The sequence below is a fragment of the Crinia signifera genome, chromosome 1 (assembly GCF_055691185.1).
Source record: "Crinia signifera chromosome 1, ASM5569118v1, whole genome shotgun sequence".
Taxonomy (NCBI): domain Eukaryota; kingdom Metazoa; phylum Chordata; class Amphibia; order Anura; family Myobatrachidae; genus Crinia; species Crinia signifera.
Window position 1 is genome coordinate 208,386,618 of NC_139217.1, and position 25,640 is coordinate 208,412,257.

Sequence of the window (25,640 nt, forward strand, 5' to 3'; positions counted from 1 at the left end):
ACAGTGCAGAGCGATGTGCAAGGAGGGAGGTGATATAAACAATGGGGCTAGAGCAGGGACGTCTCTGAGCCACATTTAGCGGATATAATATCAGAAGAATTGGGGCAGTTGTATAAGTGGCAGCCATGTGCGTCCCTTGTTAGTGATGCCAGCTAACCTGCTATGTGCCACAGACTACCGTGCCAGGACGGGCATTAGGGCGACCGTAAGCCGGTGCGAGCATCAGCCGCTATCATGCAGTAGCGGGACCTGTATAATATGTGGCCTTCAGCAGAAGACTGGCATGATGCTCCTCAGTGTGGGAAAGTGATGGCTGCTGATCTTCATGTGTACCTATCTGTAGTATAGACCATTTCATGCTGCTACTGTCTTCTGTTGCTGTGTGGGGTCTAGTGCCAATGTCTAGGTGTCCTGCTGTGTATACATGCAGGCTTTCAACTTTTCTTAAGTCCTTTACATTTTTAGCAGTTTTCTGCTCTCTTCTTCTTCTGCTGTGAAGGACATGTTTCTGTGTCCTGTGTCTTTTACTACATTCCCTGATCACTTTACATTCCTATTTGCATTGACCATGCATAGAGGCTACATTCCCTAGTGTGACAGAGAAGCAATCTGCTAATGTGTTGTCAATGGATATGAAAAGTTCTGATCTTGGAGAGATAACTTGTGACCACTGTACTGAGGAATGGTTAAACAGTAGGACAGTAATGTGGCAAAGTAAATTCCTTAATTGGGAATTTTAGTTCCAACAGAGCAAACCATCTCTGTGATGAATTACTTTGGAAAGAATATTTCTATCGCTGGAGTACACTGCAAAATAATGAAGCAAAAACTTTAAAAAGAAAAGTAGTTTCAATCATCCATTAGCAAACAGTTGGATTAGGATGTCGGATCCGAGTTACTGGACAGCATTCCATGGGTGCAAGGGGCACCTGGCAAAAGGGGCATTACTTCAACGTTCCAAAAGGTAAATATTTGTATTTTTGTCTATAAGCAGAACTGTTCACTATGTCAGTGGTTCCCAAATGTTGTTTTCAATGCATCCCAACAGCCCAGGTTATAAGGATATCCATGCCTAGGCACAGGTGACTTCTACCCCTTTCACACCAGAAAATGCAGGAACCCACCCAGGAATTTGGCCCAGGGATCATGCCGAGGCATTCCTGGGTTGCCCCTTTCACACCAGAAAAGTCTCAGCATTTTCGGGTGTGGGGAGGAGACAGGAGGAGCTGGGATGGCGGCAGAGGCGGTGGACAATACTCACCCTGGGTTGCTGGTCCTCGGTGCAGGCCGCTGATCCACACAGGCGGCAGGCGCAGATGACAGGTCAGACGGCAGGTGCAGATGACGCAGCTCTCCAGCGGCAGTGAGGGTGCCGGAGAGCTGCGTCATCTTCATCCGCGCCTGTCCTGTCATCTGCGCCCGCCGTCTGTGTGGATCCCTAGCCTAACCACCGGCACCGTGGACCGGCAACCCGGGTAAGTACCCCTTTCACACCGGCCAGGACTGCGGGTTGAACCTGGGTTGAAATCTCGGCTTGGCCTGGGAACCTTACAAACCATTGCCAACCCGGGAAATTAGGCTGGTGTGAAAGGGGTATTACTTTGCACTTCAGACAGATTATACCATCTGTTCACAAGCAGGGATAGCCCTAAACCTCACACTTTAGGGTTGTCTTGAGGATCACATTTCTCAACCACTTTAGTTTGCCATAATGTATTAAAGAATAATAAAGGAAGCTATTTTGCTATCAATAGAAGAGAAATAAGCATCATACAGTATTGCGTTGTTCCTTCATACTGTGAAATCTAATAGATAAAAAGGACATACTGTACCATTAATAATACTGTAACATAATAGGAAGCAGATGGTGATGCCCCCTTACTAGAGTTGGTGTTTACGTTGTATCACAAATCATCTGTTTACTAATATGCAGTACATAATTATTTTGAGTTATAATATTGAAGTATCACTTGAAACTAAATTATACAACTTTTGTTACATTTAAAACAAACTATGAACTTAGAACATTACCTGGGGTCGATATCACACAACCATATTGAAGCACAAGGACAGACACCAGTAATAGCATAGCAGTCCCACCTAGTTACAAGTCCAGAAGGAAAGCTATATAATACATTAGTGCCTCATAGGGTTGTGCGTGTGAAACTTAAATATGATAGGCTTGCCTGAAGAGGTGAGTTTTCAGGAAATGCTTGAAAGTTTGGAGGCTAGTGGAGAGTCTTATTGTGTGTGTGTTTGTGTGGAAGGGTCCTAAGTGAGTGGTGTTCGAACATGCCTCACCACTCACATATGGTTACCACCTGCATGCAAGGCCGGTGTAAGGTTTCTCAGCACCCTGGGCATAACTTAAATCTACTGACCCCCCTCCCCCAACTGCCACCAATACCCACTTTCCAGATCCTTATGTGAAAGTGTGGAGGTGACCTTAGACAATCCAACAAATATGTTTTCCTTGTAGACATCCGTACTTTTGTGAAATGCAGACTGTGGCGCCCCTTCAGATCCCGGCACCCTAGGCAGCTGCCTAATGGTAGAGCCAGTATGGAATTAACATGTGGGTTCTGGGGACTTGGCCAGTTTTGTTGTTCTGCTACCAAGATGTGCAATATAGTGCTACAGATCATGGCTTTTAGTGCAAGACTTCTCTGGAATATTTCCACCAATGTTAGTTACCCTAACATTGGTGGAAATATTCCAGAGAAGCCCAATCTGTTGGCTATTATACAACATGCCCTTACTGATTACTATTATGCAAGGGAGAATTCTTGGGTGATGTTAATTATATTATAAATACCCCTCTGCCCCACCCCCCAAAAAATGGGAACCCTTATTTTTTTTTTTACAGTTTATTATGTAGCAGATTACATTGCACTTTACAATTACTTCTTACCTGTACATTAAATATATATTGTATTATTGAGCACTACTAAGTACATGGCAATGGTCAACATGTGAAATCAAACTGGGTAATAACATACTGACATAAAAGGTAGGAGGGTCCTGCTCGTAAGCTTACAATCTATAAGATTCTTGCGATTCTACTTAAGCAGCCCATACACGTCCCGATGCGGGCGTGCGTTGTGGGCTTCAATAGCAGGGATTACATTGCATTGCATTGCCTGTGCATGCGTTATGCGATGCAATGTGATGAAAATGAAGTACAAAAGTATGCGCAAGCAGGAGGTGCTGCGGGAGCGCGCACCTCAAAGCACAGAACGCACAGCCCGGCATCGCAGCATGTATGGACTGCTTCACACAATACATACAGCATCTTCAATGTTCTTTATGCATTGGATGGCTGTGATCCACCTGTGGGAAATAAATTGATTACCCTCTGAGTGATCAGCTTGTAATGTAAAACATACTAGGACTTGTAGTTTCACAACAGCTGGAAAACCACAGGTCAGCCAGACCAGAGCCAATTAGTGCATTGTTTAAGTTTATCAAACTTCCACTGCAGGCTTATCTGTAGCAATGAGGTGTGGTGTACTTCTCCTTCGTAATATTATTTTAATTAGAATAATGACCTACTAAGAGATGTGTCCCAATTTCTAGCTAACCCTATTGTGCAGGAATATAAACAGGAAGAGGTTTCAGGACCAAAACTAGACTACCCCTAAAAAGAATTTCCATAATTGCAAAGATAAATCTACATTCATTGATAGTTAGTTTCAGCAAGATAGGAAATACAAGTTTATCTAATAGAACATAAAAAATAGATATAAAAGTAAATAAAAAGTTTCAAATAGTATAGTATACATAAGGGTGAGTGAATACTTTTGTGGTACTTCAATCCAAAGGACTAAAGCAGCCCATACACGCTGCTTTGTGGGCGTCCTTTCCGTGCTGTACTAGCACGGATCAAATCGCATTGCATTGCATGTGCACACGTTGTGCATGCAATGCGATGCGATTTGATGAGAACTAGGTACAAAACGTATGTGCAAGCACATACTTTTTGTACTGTGCGATGAGGTGCGCGGGAGCGCGCACCTCAAAGCACACATCGGGTCAGCTCTCATAGCAGCGTGTATGGGCTGCTTAAAGCAGCCCATACACGCTGCTTTGTGGGCATGCTGTACTAGCACGGATCACATTGCATTGCATGTGCAACCGTTGTGCATGCAATGCAATGCAATGTGATGAAACCTATGTGCAAGCACATACTTTTTGTACTTAGGTTTCATCAAATTGCATCGCATTGCATGCACAACGGATGCACATGCAATGCAATGTGATCTGTGCTAGGACAGCACGGAAAGCACGCCCACATAGCAGCGTGTATGGGCTGCTTTAGAACCTTCTCACCAGAGCATTTATGAACCCTTTCATTAACCAGCATAAAATGTTATTTGTTGCTTGTGGCATGTCATTAACACCTCATGTGACACTATGTGGTCAGGAGGTCGATGTCATCATTCTCATACCCAACTCTTTTCTACACCCATAAAACGCTAACAAGTGGGGTGATTTCACAAAGGAACAATGACCAGCCCCTGGGTAATGATGAGGTTTAATTATGTGCTGGGCATTAGGCACACCACTAAAATACTTTGATGGCAAAACGTTGAGTAACAAGCAGAAACAATGAATTTTTTGTTGAGGCATAATTATGTTAAAAAAAAAAATATGTAAAATGCGGAAAACCATTCTTGCAGTATACATATGGCATTAGTTCTACTGCTATTTAAAAAGCACTTTGATCTATTAACTAATCAAAACAATAGGAGACATGAGCCAAAAAATGCCTATGCTGCAACCATTAAGTTGTAATTGAATAAATTACAGTAGATATGCAAAAGTGTGTACATTTTTTATACCCCAGTAGTGTTTGACATTTCAGTTCTCCCAATATGACAGTTAGATTCCCTAGTATTTTGGGCTGATTAATAACGAAATATGTCTGTCATATGACCCTCAGTAGCCCGTCACAGAGTCTAAAGGGGCATATACACAGTCTGTCTAGATTGCTCCGTTTGTATGCTCCCAAGCTATGGCGATGTGCAGCTCCACATGCCGCCATTGCCTGACTAGGGGCGGGATGTATTAAAATACATCGCCGCCCTTCGCGCCCCCCCCGCCGCGATGCCGCCGCATATGTACTAACATATGCGGCTGGCATCGCGATGCGGTGACGGAGCCCCCCCGCGATACCTGTACTGTGGTCTGCGGGGGGGCTCCGTCACCTCCCAGCCGGCCTTTGCTGCTTTCACGCCGGGGACAGCTAAGCAAGCTGTCCCCGGCGCCTCTTCCTCCCCCCTGCAGCCGGAAGGACGTCCGGCTGCGTCACTAGGGGGAGGAAGGTGTTACCTTCCGGGTCCAGGAGGACCTGGACCAGGTAAGAGAGGGAGGGGGAGAGGGGGGTCGGCGGGTTTTTCGGCGGAGGCGTCGGGCGGCGAAAAGAAGCCCATAGGCTTCTATAGGGTATCGCCACCCAAAGGTGGCGATACCCTACACTGCGGTGACGTGGCGGTCGGGTAATAGTACATAGGAAAATGCGGTAAAACGGGGGTTTTACCGCATTTTCCCTTTAGTACATCTCGCCCTAGATCTTGACTACATATAGTCAAATCGCCAGTGTTCTAACCAGAGAACACTGGTTAGCACATATCGCCGTACACAATTCTCTACATGTCTATTGACGATCTAGCTACCGGGAAGCACAAGGGCGATTTCCCCAGCCTGCATTGCTCAGCACACAGGGCTATTTCCCCAGCCTGCATTGCTCAGCACACATGGCTTAATTTGCAGGCACGTGGTTTTAGCATAACAAAGATGCAACCCCAAGATAATTTCTTTCAGCATGCATTTCCCAAATACCGTACTTATTTCATGGCCCAGATTGGTTAAAAATCCAAATGATAATTTTTTTAATGAAGGACTGCCCTTGTCTACTTCCTGAGTAATCCTATGGTCATACTGAATGGCAGTAGGAACTGAGACACTAGGGCAATATTTTGTGTGTATGGGAACTCCATTTTTGCTGCCACTCCTCGTTACCTTCCTTCTATGTTGACTGACTGTTAATCCTTTTGTGAATAAATCCATTCTATGACTGGCATTTCCAAGGTACAGTCACAGTGGCATGTGCGCAGTGCAATGTGATGCAGACACAGTCAGCCGATAACCTCGTAAATATTGGCATTGTGTACTTTCAAAATTCTAAATACCGTATATCACATCTGTTGCTCTACCAAATATAAGTGTCTGCCTCCTTATGCAGAAGATTTCAGTATCAAATATGATGGAATTCCTTCATTTTGTTTGCCCGTGGCTCTGGAATACGTTACTTCCATTCCTGCTGAAACGTTATTCATAACAAGTTTTGTTGTCTTTGTAACCGTTAATGATTTTATAACGCTGAATCACAGATTTTTTTTTATTTTTTTTAAAGGGATCACATCTGCCTTCTGCCTAGCGCCCATGACACTGCCCTAGTTGTGAGAGTCCATTATTATAGCTACCAGTGTGCTATTTCTTACCAAACATGTTTCTTATGGCTTAGCTGCTTTATCTGTCTCTAGTTTAGACCTAAATGCCCATCCTCTCGTGCTACACAGGGTCACATTTATTGGTGTGTGGAGATTATCGCTCTATAATCTTTTTCCTCCACAAAGCTAAAAAAACAAAAAACTATTTTATAGATTGACTTTTTCTTTGTTATATAGTATTTTCACAATCATTTATCAGCACAGTAGTCTTATTTGTGATCTTGCTGCATAGGTACTGAAAAACATTTGGTAATTAACCATTCAGTCTCCAGGTCCCTGCTAATCTTATTTGATTTTTTCCCCCTATTTTTGATACATATTTTATATAGGTTGAGTATCCCTTTTCCAAAATGCTCAGGACCAAAAGAATTTTGGATAAAGGAATATTCTGTATTTCAGAATATTTTTATATTTCAATGATATATCTTGAGGTATATTGCATTTATGTTGTACAAACACATGAAACACACACAAATATATTTTATTTGTACATAAAACAAGGTTTCAAAACATGATACAAAGTTTGTGTACAATCTCAGGCACTGAATTTGAATGCCAAGCAATCATTTCTTGCACATATTTAGTGGCAGTTACATATCATGTCCTCAGTAGTGCTGTTACATATCATGTCCTCAGTAGTGCTGTTACATATCATGTCCTCAGTAGTGCTGTTACATATCATGTCCTCAGTAGTGCTGTTACATATCATGTCCTCAGTAGTGCTGTTACATATCATGTCCTCAGTAGTGCTGTTACATATCATGTCCTCAGTAGTGCTGTTACATATCATGTCCTCAGTAGTGCTGTTACATATCATGTCCTCAGTAGTGCTGTTACATATCATGTCCTCAGTAGTGCTGTTACATATCATGTCCTCAGTAGTGCTGTTACATATCATGTCCTCAGTAGTGCTGTTACATATCATGTCCTCAGTAGTGCTGTTACATATCATGTCCTCAGTAGTGCCAGTTAAATATCATGTCCTCAGTAGTGCCAGTTACATATCATGTCCTCAGTAGTGCCAGTTACATATCATGTCCTCAGTAGTGCCAGTTACATATCATGTCCTCAGTAGTGCCAGTTACATATCATGTCCTCAGTAGTGCCAGTTAGATATCATGTCCTCAGTAGTGCCAGTTAGATATCATGTCCTCAGTAGTGCTGTTACATATCATGTCCTCAGTAGTGCTGTCACATATCATGTCCCCAGTAGTGCTGTTACATATCTTGTCCTCAGTAGCACACTTTCTGGAATGTATGGTTTTTGGAATAATTTGGATAACGGATACTCAACCTGTATTCAGGGCCGGTGCAAGGCACCGGAGCGCCCCAGGCGAGTCGGGGTGGGGGCGCCCCGGTGCCGGGCGGGGCGGGGGGGGGGGGGGGGGGGGGGTCTGGTCTTGGTTGGTACCTGCGTAAAAAAAACTTCTGTCCCCGGCGTCCCTGCTGAGTGCTGGTGTAGGGGTGTCCGTGCCGCCGGGGGAGCCTGCGGCGCTGTTATCGTGTATACGCTTGTCGCGCCCGGCGGGGTCCCTACAGTGCATAAAAAATAACTAGCGCTATGCGCGCGGCGTTATTTTCTATGCTCTGTAGGGACCCCGCCGGGCGCGACAAGCGTATACACGATAACAGCGCCGCAGGCTCCCCCGGCGGCACGGACACCCCTACACCAGCACTCAGCAGGGACGCCGGGGACAGAAGTTTTTTTTACGCAGGTACCACAGTGCAGGGGGTGAGGGGCGAACTGCCGCCCTCCAGGTGCCGGCGCCCTAGGCAAATGCCTAGAGCTGCCTAGTGGTGGCGCCGGCCCTGCCTGTATTTAAAGTATGCACAGTTAAAAAGAATATGTAAAAATTAATAGCCAAGCACATGGCAATGGTCATGGCATGTGGGTTTATTTTTTGTTTTCCTTTTTTATTTCTAACCATACTTTATTATCCGTGTGGACACCAACTGTGAATGGCTAAGGTGGAGATTCTCTAAACTAAAAATGTGTTAAAAGCCCTGTTATCGGGATTTTTACTGCCATGCCCCATAGAAGCCTCCCCCCCCCCCTTCTCCCTGCACTGTGATCCTCTCCCGGGTGCAGGGAGGAGGAGAGCCAGCCTCAGCAGCAGCACCGGTGCCGGGTAAGGGAGGGAGGGGGAGCCGCCAGGACCTGTTGACTCACTGCCGTAATTATCGCATATGTTAGAGCATATGTGATAATTATGTAGGCGAAGGGTGGCGGAGCTGGGCTGCAGATGTTAGAACATCCCACCCTCAGTGTGCCGAGCGAATCAGTAGCACAGTAAGGCAGCTTTACAAATTAAACCGAACACTAATTTGGGATCCATGCAATGAAATCTACAAATTAACATAAAAAGCATGAACAACTCATGTTGACCTTTTTCACTATTTAACATTCAACCTTTTGTCTATGTCGATCTTGTGCATGTTGACCCTTTAGCATCACTCCCCCTCTTTTTTCTGCTACAACATGTGAATGGTATTTTTGGTTATAAATTTTTTTTCTTTGCCAGGACCACCAGATTAAATATTCCTATCTATATAGTTATATCTTACTGTCAATAGAAAGAGATTCTAGCACTGAAACTCTTAACATGGGTTGGGCAGCTGAAATGTGTGAAAAGTCACTAATTTGAGCGTTTAGATGGGCTTTTCTGCCCATGCCCATATGTTTGGTTGGGTTTAGCCACTATGCATGGTTAAAGACAACCATAATGACCACAATATGTGCTATAAAAATGATCATTTGAATATCGCTTTACAATCTTCCATCACTTTAGATGGGAGATCGAGTGCGATCTTGTGGCGCTAGAACCAAAGTATGCTTATGACTGCAGTAAAGGATACTTGTTATTTTACTTAGATTCCAGTGTTGCTGTGATTAAACATTCAAATACAGTGTGGTATATTCAATTGATGTTGAAACTGCTATCTTGCTGAAAAGACGGCAGTATTCGACCTGCCGAAAAGCAGCAGGATTGACGGAATAGCCGCTAATCCACCTGCTTTTGGACATGTTTCCGGTAATCTTAATTCGACATGAAAAGATGTTGGATTGAGGTAGGGAGGATGGCGCTGGGTGAGCAGCAGTGATTTACACTGCGCTGTCCTCCTGTCCCCCACCTCCCGTACGCTCCTGTTGCCTCCCATACCCACCTGCCGAACTCACCTGTCTCGCCGCCAGGCCGGGTCAGAGCAGCTTACCCAGCTCAGTCCTGGCTCCTGCCACCGTGTTCACCCGGTCCCTGTACCGGACGGGTGAGCATCAATCAGCGCCGAAATCCGACATCAGGATTTGGCCGCTGCATTGAATAATGGATGACTGATCCATTCTGTCAAAAGAATTTCAGAATGGATCTGACATCCATTGAATATACCCCAGTGTGGCATTTGTTGTTTTAATGGAAATCTTAATATGACTATGTGAGAACTATGCAAACTTTGTTCAGTTGGGGGGGGGGGGGGGGGGGGGGGCTGAGATGTTAATTTTCCTATCAAAGAATAACCCTCTAACCACCTCCAATGGAAAAAAAAATACTGTTTATGAACCACCAACAGATGGTGTGGCCTTGAGAACAGACTATTTCCCCTGCTCTTTATTTTGTTACTGAACATCTTCTTTATTTGGTTAATGAACATCTGGTAAGAGAAAGACATGACGGTTTAGCCTCTTGTGTTTTTAATTTCTTTTTTTTTTCTCAATCATTGTCTGGAAATTTAGATAGTTATACATTTTATTTTAAAGTGAGCAAAATAAAATGTGCTAACACTTGTGATGTGAATGTGTAAATAAAATTGCTGTGTATTTCGTTTCAGACAGTTTTATCTAGTGAGGACAACATTACCGATTCTTTGGATTTGTTGAGTGAATGTTGTTGTTGTTGTTTTTTTTTTTTTAAATGTAGGCTATTTCCAAGAATGTAATAAGTTTCATAATGTATTTAAAGTGTTCTATATTGTACTTGCCCACTTATGAAACTGTAGGATAACTTTTGCTAGAACATTTATCGCATCTATTAAAAGTTGTCAGTTGGGAAATCACAAAAAATGGGTATGTATTTGAGCCATGCACTACAGTATCACTATTTATTTTATATTATTATGTATCGGGGACCGCAGCACTCTGGACTTGGAAATAAACAAAGCCAGAAACTCTGTAGCTAAGTTAACATTTCAACCTTTATTAAGGCTTTTATCAAAACAGCTTACATAAATGACATGTGGTACAATCACCCCTTAAGTAGCAGAGACACGGTGTTCATGCCAAGCAGCGGGCACTTCCTGGGGCGTCTGTAGTCAGTGCTTGTTAGTGACGTCACTGGGCTCAGAAGACGTTGCCGAGGAGTTTGGTGTGAATATAGATTCACCCAAATCAATTTGTCAGATGTTGTTTGTTGGGTACCGTAGATTTCAGTAACTCACTTCTGGTTTTGCTTAGGGCTTTGTGGCATTGTTTTATTTTAAGATCTGCTGATCTATAGCCCCTATCCATAAATTTGTGCATCATGTTGTTAATTTCCTTTTTTAGCCATTTCTGGATCACTTACTATGCGTAGTATACGCATAAATGGGCTGTATGGCAAAGAACGTTTACTATGTATTAGGTGCGCACTGGAGGCTAACAACAAGTTGTTTTTGCGATCGGTTGGTTTTCTGTATACCTTAGTAGTAATCCCTGTGAAACTTTTTGAAATGGTTACATCCAAGTAATGAATTGATATTGAATCTATTGTATATGTAAACTTGACAGGACTATCTGTCAGGTTATCGATGAGGTCGCAGAGGGACTTTTCCGTGCCATTCAAAAAATCTAAATATCATCGATGTATCGGAAATATTTCACGATACATCGTGAGACGTTGTTATCACTAAAAGTCACGGAAAAGTCCCTCCACGACCTCATCGATAACCATAACCTGACAGATAGTCCTGTCAAATTTACATATACAATAGATTCAACATCAATTCATTACTTGGATGTAACATTTCAGAAAGATCCACAGGGATTACTACTAACGTACTCAGCCCAAGGACATACAAAGTACAAGTGCATAACAAACACATTTATAGAACAGATCAACCCCGCTCCCACATTAATCAGGTCACAGCTGAACTCACCCAGTCCATCGGCGGGTGGACGCCATGTCCCGCTCCCGGAAGTGTGTTCTCCTTCACCGCCTTCCCCCAGCAACTGAGCACATACTCTACAGTGCCACGCTACCCAGAAAGTAACAGGTCCCGGCATCACTCCCCTCTGGTCAGCTGACTAGCCTCTCACTTCCACCAATCGAAACCCCGGGGCTCACACTGTATTGCCTGGCAACTGTGCAACACAATACACTATATGTATAAAAAAAACTATAAACACAACAAGGACATCAAATTAGTTATTCTAAAATATATACACAATTAAAAGACATGTATCTGCATTAATGCATATGAGCATCAAGGTATTCTTTTGGCCATTATAGTTATACCATATTTAATTCATTGACCGAACTTCATCCTCTTTTGTGTAATTATTAGAAAAGAAAGAGGGAAGTTGTTGCTCAAGGGGAAAACAAGGGTTAATGCATGAACATAAGATAAATGGAGGAAAGAGTGCCAATATAAAGTTAGAGCAGAATGCATACTTAAAGGAGTATTCTATAAACAGCATTTTATGAGAAACATTTTATAAAAAGCTTTGGAGGCCCAGGTTCTCATTAAGCCCTTTAGGTGCTAAAGTTTGGAGCGAGAATATCCATCTACATTCTTTTTGTAATATATATGTCCTCTTAGGAACCGCACTCCTCAAAATGCTCAAATATGGGGTGCCATCCTAGGGTACCCAGAATCAGGGCCCAACATACCAATTCCTTCAGCAGGCGGCACTCACTCCAAATTAATACTCAAAGGGTCAGCGATAGTTTCATTGATGTTTCGATGCTTTAATATAGATGCTTCTTCATCAGGACATAAAAAAACAATGCACAATACAACATATTTGTACAAACCATCCACAAGTGTCCATCCCCTTACCGTCTCCTCCGTTCGCGCCATGAACCCAGCGGGTGACGTCACAAGCACGCGCCCATGCGCCCACCCGACCCGTCATAGACGCGTCGTTATGGAGACCACCAATAGCAGCGTCTTATTCCCGAAAGCCAGGCTGAGACCGCTGACACATAAACAATAGTAAAATACATATACAAGTGTACATTGCCACAAGATCGAATAACCCGCCCGGACCCACACTAACACAAGCCACAAGCATCCCTCCCAGCCTCAATAAACACAGTATGATTAATCAGGTTTCATATCAATATAAACGTACATATTGAAACTACAAGGTCACATACATGTCAGAAATAAATTCAACATTGACATAACAAAATACATATACAACATCACAAGAACTACAGAAGGGCCACATTTATTTATAATGCATAATAATATACAGGTAGATATAGAAGTCTAAAGAAAAATGGATACATTAGTACTAAAGACAGGGCATAAAAAAGTGTAGATTTTAAAGGAAACACATGTAGCCCAGCGGATTCATTAAGTCCCCGCGGGGCCAATGTGCCCAATCTCTGGATCCATTCTGCCTCTCGCCTGAGCAATTGCAACGGGCGATTGCCCCTTCTGATGTTCATAGGTATGTGATCGATAATAATGTATCTTAACCTAGGTACAGTATGTTTAGCCGAGACAAAATGGCGAGCCACTGGCTGGTCACTCTGTCCCTTCTCGAGAAGGCACTGACTAAATTAATTGCAATAAATAAAAGAAAAATTGGTTCTTTGAAACCATGTGTAAGTGTTCTATCGGAATTGCTGCTCCTTTATCTATAAGGGTTGCCTAGCCCAAAATAATTAATCTAGTAAAAGGAAAGAAAAAAGTTTGGAGGGTAGATTAGATTTAATAAATATCCAATATATCATTTAACAGTAAAAATATATAACAGTATAGACAACATAATGATGATTAAAAAGTCTCTGGGAGTGCCGTAAGACTCAAGTCAGCAATTAGGAAAATATGCTCCATAGCATATGATAGCAATTTCCCAGTAGAAAACTAACACGGTTTATTCCTTCTGAAGTATTGGCCTGACGTAAGGGGCCAAGAAACACGTCAAGGGATCTCTCTTCTGGTGTCCCAGGAGCCGGCAGCACAGCTTCCTCATCATTCCACTGTATAGCACGCCGGCAGCGGGTATTGCAGGATTACTTATATCTACCCGCTGAGCTTTTACCTGTGAACACGCACCTTTGCAACTTTTTGAAGGGTCTTTTACAGCAACAAAAATCCCACTGGAGGTAAAAGTAAGAATTGTAATTATCCCCATTATTTTCCACCCACTTCTATACAGAAGAGTCTTTGAACATTGTTTATTACATTGGAAACAATTTTTAAACCATTTACGTCTACTGTTGGAAAACTGTTGTCATATGATGTGAGGCATATTTTCCTAATTCCCAGGGAGGGACTTTTGAGTCTTGCAGCACTCCCAGAGACTTAAAAATAAAAAAAAATAAAAATGTACGTTATTAAATAGTATTGCTACTTATGCTTAAATTAATATGAAGTGATAATTGCAAAACACAATCCTACCTGTGGATGATCTAGGATTTATGACCATGGCAATATCACTATACAGGTGTTATACAGTACATGTGGAATGCTGGTGGGTATACACTTTCACATAAAATGCCTGTTAGACCGACATACATTCTATCTAACAGTCTTTACACCCATTAGATATTGTAGCCATACATTGGGGACCTTAAGCTATCAGACCTTAAGCTATGTACACACTAGGTGTAATCCAATACAGCAGCAGGAGCCAACATATCGGCACATATTCTAGGGCTGGGGTAGCCAACTCCAGTCCTCGAGAGCTACCAACAGTTAATGTTTTCCAGATCTCCTCATAGAATCACAAGTGAAGTAATTCGATGGAAAAATAGAGCGCAAATCTATACAATTCCCTGGGTCTGCTGCTCTCTCTAACAAGGGAATACTCAACCCCTTGTATAGTGCAGAAGATAGGAAGGGTTTTTAGAGACAGCGCTGATCCAGGTAATCAATTAAAAACATTTTTTATATTTTTATTTTATAATACAATTAAACAATTCACACACAGATACCTGCCGGTATAGACAATAAATAATAAATAAAAAAGCTACTGTAGGTTATACTATAGCTATTGCTTTTTCATAAAAAGAAAAAAAAGAGTATTCCACATATGCAGGCTTTATCAGGGCTAGTACACGGCCATAACCATATTTCAAAGTCCCAGTTAGTGTATGGGTTAGTGCTCCAAATGTAACAAAGAACAGCCAGTTAGCTCTCTCCCAGCTCTGTTTTGTTAATTTGTTAGTTGCTTAATTATTTCTAGCATGCATGCCTTTAAGGATTATTGGTGCACCATAAAGCTCAATTGAGCCAGAAAACAGTCAGACTTATAAATGCTCAGGTGAGCTACAACCTGCCAGTCTCCCGACTGTATGCCTCTGGATGGAGTAGTGGCTTGTCATCTGCTAACTCCCTGCTTGTGCAAAGCAGCCTCCACGGGATTCCTCCACAGGGTCGTACAAGGGGGGAGGGGAGGGAGGGGAGGGGAGGGGAGGGGGGGGGGGCAGGGGCAGTAGCGGCTCGACACCCCAGGCAGGGAAGAGGAACTGCATGGGTTTTCAAATATAGCGGGTGCTAGAATGAACACTACAACCAATTGGCTCCTGTCATATGTTTTGATAAATGCTTATTGATTGGAGCGCCTTATAAGATTAATATCAAGTTCTATCCAAGAACATCTCTCGATATTAAAAATGTCCCATAGGACAGTTATTTTAAGTAACGGTATGGAGCTGTACTTTCTCACAATGTGTACCCTTTGAATGACCCTATGACGAATTGCATGATGTACCTTGATTTGTGTGCTGTATGCTTTAATAAAAATTGAATATTTAAAAATAAAAAAAGTCCCATAGTTTGAAAGAGATCTCGGCATTGTGATGGCTGACCTCTCTGAATGTGTATTGACATACCTACAGGACACCTGATAAAGGAAGGCACAGAGCTGCCAAATATTTAATGAGATTTGTCATTTCTAGTTCTGGATCTGAAATCCTCTTTCTTGTGGCAATGTGTATATAGAACTATTTTTAATATGTTCTATAGACTTTGAATAGATTATTTTATTTTCTCTATTCCATTTGGTGACATTTGAGGTTTTATTTGATATCCTTAATACTGGTCTCCTCACTGTGTGGCGCTGGTAGGGCAACTGAGCTCAGCCTGCGTGAAAGTGTTGGAACAAGAGGCAGATGCACATGCTGCTATGCTACCTCAAAAAGTAATTTAAAAATGTGTTTTGTCCCCAGCTGTAGAAGCAACAACAGAAAGAGTCTGGTTGTAGGATCACCATCACCAACCCTGTCTCGCCCGCTATCACCGCTCTCTGTACCCACAGGTACGTCATTGCATGTGCAAGTCTTGCTGGAAAACCATAACTTCTTACAAAGATGTTTTGGGGCTTTTTGTACATATAAGTAGGTTTTATGTCCAGTAGCCACATAAAGCTACCAACTCTAAAGGTCCGTACACACTGGGTGATTTTGCCCAGCCTGTATGGACAGCGATGATATGAAAATTGCTTGCCTGAAAATTATTTTTTTTTTTCCCCCTGGCCAGCCATTTTTCCCAGGGGTGGATGACTTTCCATAACAGAACGCTATGGAAAGCTGTCCACCTCGTCGCTCATTTGTTGGTAATACCAGAACAATAGAGAATCGTTTTAGTTTCAATGATACATTTTTGATCATTCAAGGTTTACTGATGCATACATATTTGTGCTTATGGAGGATAACACTTTGCAAGTTTTATGATCGCTTTTCTTATTAAACATAAATATTAATATCCTGCCTTTTGAGCAGTACATAATGACATATTGATGTGTATTATGTCAGCTGTGGTTGTTGCTTAGTGCATTCAATATCTTACCTGTCATTGTCCTAGTTACATGTGCTCATCCGTGTGTCTTTTGATAGCAGGAAGCAGTCCTCTGGATAGCCCAAGAAATTTTTCAACTACTGCATCGGTTAACTTTCCTTTTGCTCGTAGGTAGGTATCACTTTAAATGACATATTTCAGCTCACAGAGAGACAGTTGTGTCAAGCTTTAAAAAGTGATAAAATCGAGGGTGATAAACAGCCAGCCAATCGGCTACTACCTGCCATGTTACAGGCTGGGTTTGAAAAATGACAGGTAGGAGCTGGTTGTTTTATCACGTTCTACTTTTTCACTTTTGTAGCTTGATACATCTGGCCCTCAGCATTTAAACTACTTTGCCATGTTAATCTGTATCTTTTCATTCAGCTAATAAAGGTTTGTGTGCCTGTCATTTGTTGTTTTAAGTCTTTGACACAAAATAGTCATTAATAGTGGTTCTCCGCTAGATATATGAAGCAGTGAGGTACTTATATGTTAGTTGGGCGCCCACTAAGCTATTTGCTTAGTTTTGCGCGTCCCCTCGCGGGGCTCGCTACGCTTCGGGCTCGGTGGCTCGCTGCGCTCGCCACACTATATAGAATCAACTCCATGCCGACATGGATAGTGGGGGTATGAGTGTACTAACTATAATGGGCGCCCAACTAACATATAAGTACCAGCAGTGATAAGGGAGGAGAAGTGAGCCAGAGGAGAAGTAGCCCATGGCATCCAATCAGCACTGAAGTAGCACCTATAATTAGCATAATATACAATTATGCAGAGCATCGGTTTGGTTCCCATGGGCCACTTCTCCTCTGGCTCACTTTTCCCTTATCACTGCTTCATACATCTATCCCTGAGTCCCAGTGCCAGATTAAGGGGGGAGTCACTGGAGGACAGTACCCCCAGGCCCCCCTGTCTGAATGAGCCCCCTGCCGCACACCACTGACAGGCACCGCAGCTCAGCGCTGGGATGCGCTGCCGAGCGCCAGACAAAGAACAACTGGCAATGCAGCTCACACAGCTGAGCTTAGCGTGAGGGAGCGCTGGAGCAGGTGGCTGTAATAAAGATACTGCTCTCAAAATAAAGATACTGCTCTCAGAATAAAGATACTGCTCTCAAAATAAAGATACTGCTCTCACCATGTGGCGCTGGTATGGCAACTGAGCTCAGCCTGTGTGAAAGTGTTGGAGCGGGGGCAGATACACACGCTGCTAAATATTAAACATACCAAGTGTGTGGGTGGGCAGAGAAAAGCTGCCACTGTCAAATATGGCTGCTGGTCCTGGAGGAGTGCCACAGCAGCTCCTGCTCCCATGGGCCTTTTAAGGCTTAATACAGCATTTAGAAAAATTGTTTGTTGACAGTGTATAGATCTATAGGTATATAGATATAGCAGAGTGTAGGTGCAGCACTCACAGGCTTAATAGAAATATACACAACTCTGTGTTTAACTTCAACGTTTAATTTTATTTTTATTTATTTTTTTATTAAAAAACTGTCAGGAATTCTGACAGTTTTTTTTTTAATAAAAATCGAAATGTAGAAGTTAAACACAGAGTTGTATATATTTCTATTAAGCCCGTGAGTGCCGCACCTACACTCTGCCATACAACCTATTTGTGAAGGCACCGGCTGAAATAATACAGGTTGAGTATCCGGTATCCGGACATCCCTTATCCGAATTATTCCAAAAACCGTGGTTTTTGGAATCATTCGAATTTTTTTTTTTTTTTTTAACCCCTTACCCTCTTTTCATACTTACCAAGTCCCCGGGCGTCCACAGCAGGCCTCCGGCATCTTCTCCAGGGTCTCCAGCAGTCCCAGGAATGCATTGCGCGAGTGTGCGCGCGCGCCGGTGACGTCACCGGTGCGCGCGCACACTCGCGCAATGCATTCCTGGGACCGCTGGAGACCAGGAGAAGATGCCGGAGGCCTGCTGTGGACGCCCGGGGACTGCGCGGACGACGAGGGACGCCCCGGGACCATCAGGGGACAGGTAAGTATGGCTGCAAAAAAATATTCTAAAAACCGGAAAATTCCCCTATCCGAAATGCTCGCGGTCCCGAGCATTTCGGATAGGGGATACTCAACCTGTATTTTCTACAAGGAGTGCCAGACGTAAAACAGACATGTTGGTGTTCACCATACCAACATCGACATCCTGACTGCTATCAAAACAAAAAGATGAGGATACCGATGCCAGAATTCTGACAGCTTGGATCCAGATTATGTAGGACTGGTTAAAGAGTTAGGATTAGGCACTTGTGGGGGAATTTACAGTGGGGGGGGGAATATTAGGCACTTTGAATGTAGAATTAGGTGGCAGGGCAGGGGCATTAGGTTTAGGGTGTAGGAGTTCAGGTCAGGCTGTGGCGAGGAGGAGGCTTAAAGTTAGGCTGCTAAAAGGGGTGTGGTATGCGTTTTTTGCCAGTCGGGATTCTGACAGACGTTTCTCCAACATCAGAATCCCCACTGTCAGTAGTCCAACTTGCTGCACTCGCCACGATCTGGGCTGAGTGGCACGCTGTGCTCACTGCCTGTTCTAGGTTGTGGTCCCCCACGAGGGAAAATAGCCCCTGAAGTCAGTATCCTGACTGTCAGGCAGTGGTGTTGCTAGGTGCCACGCTACCCGGAGCAAGGGCATGTTTCACGCCCCCCCCCCCCCCCCCCCCCGATTTGTAGTAGGCGGGGCACGGCCTAACATTATACCACACACCGTATAGCCCATTGCACATTTTAGCGAATTATGTAATACCCATTACACATAAAGCCATATGCCGCAATGCCAATTACACATAAGGCCACACATGATGCCCATTACATACTAAATAACAAACTGTAATGCCCATTGCATACTATATAACAAACTTCATGCTCGATGCCAAGGGACTTCATGCCGCCCGCTCCCTGCTCTGCCCGGCTGAGCTTCCCCTGTCCACAGCTATTTTCAAATAAGTCTCATGTTCGACCGCTAGCCAATAGGCGTGTTTGCGGTCCAGCAGCCATCAATTCTGCACCTGAATGGCTGTTTGACCGCAAGAGCCTATTGGCTAGTGGTCCAGTGGGAGACTTAATAGCAGCGGACAGGGCAGCTGAGCTCAGCCATGCACAGCGGGGAGTTAGCTGCACGGCTCTGGCGCCCTTTGATGTCTCGGTGCCCGGAGCTTGTGCTCCGCCCTCCCTACGCCCCTGCTGTCAGACATTTAGCAATTGGGATTCTGATGTCAAACGATTGAGGATAATGTGAGTGCCACACTTACGATATTATATTGTGCAGACCAGCTCTGTTGTGGGGGCACCTGTTCAAGATTTTTTATATGGTTGTTAGAGTGCTAGACATGACTGACTTATACCCTAGGGCCCCCCTGTGTCAAGTATCCTGGGCCCCCCAAAGCCTTAATCCACCTCTGCTAAGTGCTCAGTACCCCACACGGTTCATGTTTTCCATGTCAACTAGCAGAGCACAGGCATTTCACCAACTATCACATTTCAAAGATCCACAGGTGACCTCGCCACACTTCGGGCTCGGTGGCTCGCTGCACTCGCCACACTATCTTAAATCAACTCCACGCCGACGTGGATAGTGGGAGTATGAAAAGGTCGGAGGATGCGTACCGCCGCACTCATGGGCTCGCTACGCTTGCCACGCTTCGGGTTGGCGTTGATAGTGGGGTGGCGTGGTGGTGCTTTTAACATTGTAAGCACCCATTACGGTGCTTATACAATTAATAATGTTATAGGGGGCATATTTAACATTGAAAACACCCATTAGGGTGCTTATTCAATTTTAAATCGTATACCATTGTATATGGCATACAATGCGATGGTATACAATTTAAAATCGTATAACATCGGGTGCCATCTCGTAACATCGCATCGTATGCCTTATGGGATGCGATGGGCGCCGTGCTAGGAAACAAGTACCCTCTGGTTTTTATCACCAGCCAATCAGCTCCTGTCATTTTTCAAACCAAGCCTGTAACTTCACAGGTAGGAGCTGATTGGCCGGTGATAAAAAGCAAACAGTTTATCACTTCACCAAGCTTAATAAATCTGCCCATAGTTACATAGTAGAGTTACGTAGTAGATACGGCTGAATAAAGACTTGCGTCCATCGAGTTCAACCTAGGTTTTAATAGTTTTATCCCTTGTTATATGTAGTGTAGTCTGATAGCACTGATCACTTATCCCTTGTTATATGTAGTGTATTCTGATATCACTGATTGACCGGTGATAAATGGCCTTATTCTGATTCACTCCTTCTGGCAAATTCCTTCTTAGATGGACAAAACCATGTGCACTGGGGGGGGGGGGGGCAGATGTAAATCTGCGGATAGAATTAGATTTGGATGAGTTATCTTGTTTCTGTGCAGGGAAAATACTGACTGCTTTATTATTGCACTGCAATATAGATCTCACTTTGAAGTAGAACCCCAACCAATCTAACTCTCGCTGCAATATCTACCCCACCTGCAGTGCACATGGTTTTGTCCATCTAAGAAGGAATTTGCCAGAAGGAGTGAACCAAAATAACCCCCAAAGTACCAGCCACTTTATCAGTTTTCCTCCCTTATTTCTGCTTCATACATCTACCCCCAAGTTTGAGAACCCCAAGTTTGAGAATCACTGATCTTAACTATTCCAGAATATTCTATTAACAGTGCCTGACCCAAAGTGCGGTCTCAGAATAATTTTGGGGTATCCTGATTATTCAATGTTTATTATATTAGGAATTGTTCCTTATAGGGTAATCAGCTGATGTGTTGGTGGTAATCCTGTCATCCACATGCCTTTTTGGGAGGAAAACCATATCCTTGAGTGTGCAATTCATTAGCTACTGTGACACATATTGTAGAGTACATTCTTTCTTGACTCCCAGATTTCCCCTAAAAGAATACCTGGCTTACTGTATATAAATGACATCCTCTTTCTTATTAAATAAAGAAATTGCAGGATATTTCAACCATGCAGGTTTAAAAGAAACAACGTTTTGCGTTATTGATGTCTTATATGTAGCTGTATTGTGCACACTATTTTAGTTCAGGGTCAATAAATAGAAAATGATATTGAATGATTCAATAAAAATAAACTAAACAAACAAACAAAGCAATATATGCTTTGTAAAACACTGCTTAATAGGAACACTGATGCACTCATGTTTCGAAATGTGTAGTTTAAATTTGTTACATGAGAAGATAACCTAGTATTTGTTTACACAGATTGAGTGGAAATATTTTAATGCTGCAGAACTTTGCTCTTATAGGTTATATGCTTAATTTTAGCAGGGGAAACACTGTATCTATTTCTGAGTGATGATATAATGGTGCTTTCCTATAATTGCACAGTGTCTGTAGTATTCCAGACATATAGAAAGAGGCAGCAATGAATATAGCGAAAAATATCAGGATTTTCTAATTATTGAGAATCCTTCTTTTGGATAACTCTTGCTTGTACTAGTGGAATGTTTCTATCCACACTACAGCTTCTTAGCAATTGATGTATAGCTGAAAAAAGTTGGAACAGTAGCTGAAACAATACATTGAAGTTATATTACATGTAGTTGCATTATGCATTATTTCCTGCCACTTTTGCTAAGAACAAAGAAAAACATTTTCTTTGTATCGCGGGCTCTACTGCTTGAAGCCTTGCATTTATTGAAGAAGGAAGGAAGCCTGAAAGAGACACCTGCTTTGTCGCTCCTCCATTCGTGCGACATGCCGCATTACTATTGTTTTGAATATATTTTCAGCTTATGCAGCTTATATTTGTAGCCCTAGATGTGGGAGTGCCACATTTTTCATTGGTAATGTACGTGGATCTATAGTATACTGTACATATCCCCCCCCCCCCCCCCCCATACACATAATCTAAGTTTAAGAACAAGCGCCAAATACTTTAATCAGTTTCTGTCTTCATACTATTAGCATAGCACTCTGGGCCAAATTACGACCTTTATACCGCTTTCACACTGCCAAAACATTTTTAAAAACGGTATCTTTAAACGGTATTTAAAACGGGTCTGAGCCTTCACCTTGCAGTAGATTACCAGTTTAAATACCATTTAAGTACCATTCACATCAGTCAACCCGTTTAATCCCCTGAACACGTTTCAAGGCAGAATGCAGGGGCCAGCCTATCACAGGTCTGTAATCTGTTGTTTTTACTAAATACCGTTTCAGGGCCATTCTCACTGCATAAAAAACGGCTCTGAAACGTGTTGGACTCTGCTTTTTAAACGTTTTGTAATACCAGTTATCTTTAACCGGTAAATCAACTCTGGCACTTTCCCACTGCAGCCTTAAACGTTTTGAATTGGGAAAAAACGGCAATATACCGTTTAACAAGTGCGGTGTGAAAGGGGTATTAGAGGCCTTATTCACTTAAAAGATTTTGGTGCCCCATATATATAGCGGATCCAAAATAACAATATTTTGATGGAAAATGTTTATTTTTGTATACCTCCACTTTATTTATATTTGAAAAGATTTGTCTGACTGCAAAGTCTTTTGATCAGATCCTGAAAACAAATCTTATTTTATACTTACGATTAGTATTCTAATTTTGCTGTATTACCAAGATAAGTGTATATTGTTAACCTCGATAATTACTATTTTGGTCATTATTTTTTATTTGTGGTAGACTCTTTTTGAGGAATCTGGTTCAGCTGCACCATTTGCAGTTTTGTACCATATTGTCAATGGTAAATCTAGCAATGAAAACTTTCTGTGGTGTCGCGCCCCCTCTCAATGAATTAAGCATGTGTTTATTTTGCTCAATAGTTAATCCAGCCCTGATTGCATCCACAATGTAACACAGGCATGTCCAAACTATGGCCCTCCAGCTGTTGTGAAACTACAAGTCCCATCATGCCTTGCCACAGTTTTGCTATTAGGGAATGGTAAAACTATGGCAAGGCATGCTGGGATGTGTAGTTTCACAACAGCTGGAGGGCCACAGTTTGGACATGCCTGATCTAACAGGTGACAGGATCACCGCATTTGTTGTTCAGTAATGGTCTGGAATATACAGATGGCAGGAGTAAGGTTCCAAGAAGAATTTCTGATTTAGGCAGCTACATAATAGTGTCATGTGTTTAAAATAGTGCTGGGTGTCGGTGTAACAAGGTCTACATTCTTCCTGCTATGTCTAGTTTAACTATATAAAATGGGTTTCTGGTTACCCTAACATAACAAAAAAATGTTCTCCATGTAATGGTTTAAAAATAAATATTTATTCCATTATCCTATTAAAATAAATATCTATATCTCTCCATAAACAAAATCTAAAATGTACTTAAAAAATAAGCTGTATTTTAAATTTAGCAAATCTGATTGAGACTCTGGATGTTGTAATTTTATATTTTTAAAGAAAGAGTATCTGACTTTTCCAAATATCACCCTTGGGCCAAAGCCATAGCTTTATATAAAGTACAGTAGGTGAGCTTCCATCAAGGAAGGGTAGTTGGATTTCAGGAACAGTTTTGATCTATTCAAGAGTTTCTACATAGATCATAGGAAAGATAAGCCGGCACACTTATTTTGCATTAGTCGGTTATAATTCTGTACATATTTATATAAGCCAGCAATTATTGTATAGTTGTGCTAATTTATGAAGTGTTTTCTAAATCCAAATATTTAAACCAATGAAAAGTAATGAAAAAGCTCTCACTGTCAGATATCAAGGCTACATCATTGGTCCTCAAGGAACACCAACAGTCCAGGTGTTATGGCCATCCAAGCTTAGGCACGGGTGACTTAATTTGTCAGCCTGTGAATAAGAAGTGATAGCCATAAAACCTGGACCACTGGTGTACATCATCATCCACTTACTATAGTAGACATTTTTGTCCAGGTAGGGCCGTTTCTGGAGCATTTGGTTCCCATTTTGAACACTAAAAATTGCACCCCCACCTCCCCATAGACATTCTAAAAATGAAATAAAAAGGGGTGTGGTCTTGCTGCAATGGGCCCGGCTTACAAGAAAAGACTACCTTATACAAACACAATATTGCCGTTACACCATATTTTGCCCGACACAATAAAAAGCCCTTTGCACAATATTATGCCATTAGCTTTGTACACTATTTTAAGCACATATGTATCGCTGGCAATATAGTCACTGAGAAACCATATTGCCAGTGATTTGTATGTGTTGTGGGCGATAAATGGCCGGGTGCGCGCTCCCGTGTTCAGCCCCTAATGGTCACAGGAGTATGCTATTTCCCCCTGCGGCTCCCCCGGCAGAGTCTCCTTTTCATCAGCTTTACAATTTAAGCCACCACTGCCTACTCCTTGTCAGGAGTTTCATGGCGCCACTGCAGCATCTGACACAGTCTGAATCCACCCCCACCCCCCCCTGTTCACACCTTATTTAGCCTCTAGTAAATGGCTGTTTTTGAGGGACATTTTGAGTATGAATTCAAGCAGTCAGCCCAGACCGCATGGAATAGTGGGGCAGATGTATTAAGCCTTAACCAGAGATAAATGCAAGGGTGATAGAGAGAGAGATAAACATCCAGCCAATCAGCTCCTTAATGACTTTTTTCAAACACAGCCTGTAACATGGCAGTTAGGAGGTGATTGGCTGGGTGTTTAGCTCTCTTTGGGGGAGATTCTCTAAAACAGAAATGCACGGCGGGTTTTCGCTGCGGGGGGGGGGGGGTATCGCCAGCAAAAGCTGGCGATACCCCGTAGAAGCCTATGGGCTTCTTAACACGACCCACCCCACACCGACCACCGCCGACTTGCTCCGACCCCACCTCACCTGTGTCCGGGTAGCACAGCGATGTGATGCCCGGACATGTGACCACCTCCTCCCTGCACTGAAAATCATCTTCCAGGTGCAGGGAGGAGGAGAGTGTTTCCCCCCCCCCCCCTGCAGCAGCAGCAAAATTAGCCGGGTAAGGGAGGCAGGGGGGAGCCGACGGGACCCGCCGCACGTCGCCGGCTCACCACAAAAGACAGCTCTTAACGCAAGAGCTGTCTTTTGCCATAATTATCGCATATTTTAGAGCATATGCGATAATTATGTTAGCGGTAGCCGGCAATGTGCGGCGGTAAGGGGGCGCGAATGTTAGAGCATCCCCCCTTTATCACCCTTGCATTTATCTCTTGTTAAGGCTTAATACATTTGCCCCATTG

At 42.9% G+C, this 25,640-nt stretch overlaps 1 protein-coding gene across 1 annotated transcript in view; it reads left to right on the top strand.

Moving 5' to 3' along the window:
• Nucleotides 1-25,640, top strand: part of MAST3 (microtubule associated serine/threonine kinase 3) — a 213,563-nt gene that overhangs the window by 136,883 nt on the left and 51,040 nt on the right. The window contains 2 exon segments of the mRNA XM_083179223.1: nt 15,890-15,978; nt 16,556-16,628. Of these exon segments, the coding sequence (XP_083035349.1) occupies nt 15,890-15,978; nt 16,556-16,628 (162 nt within the window).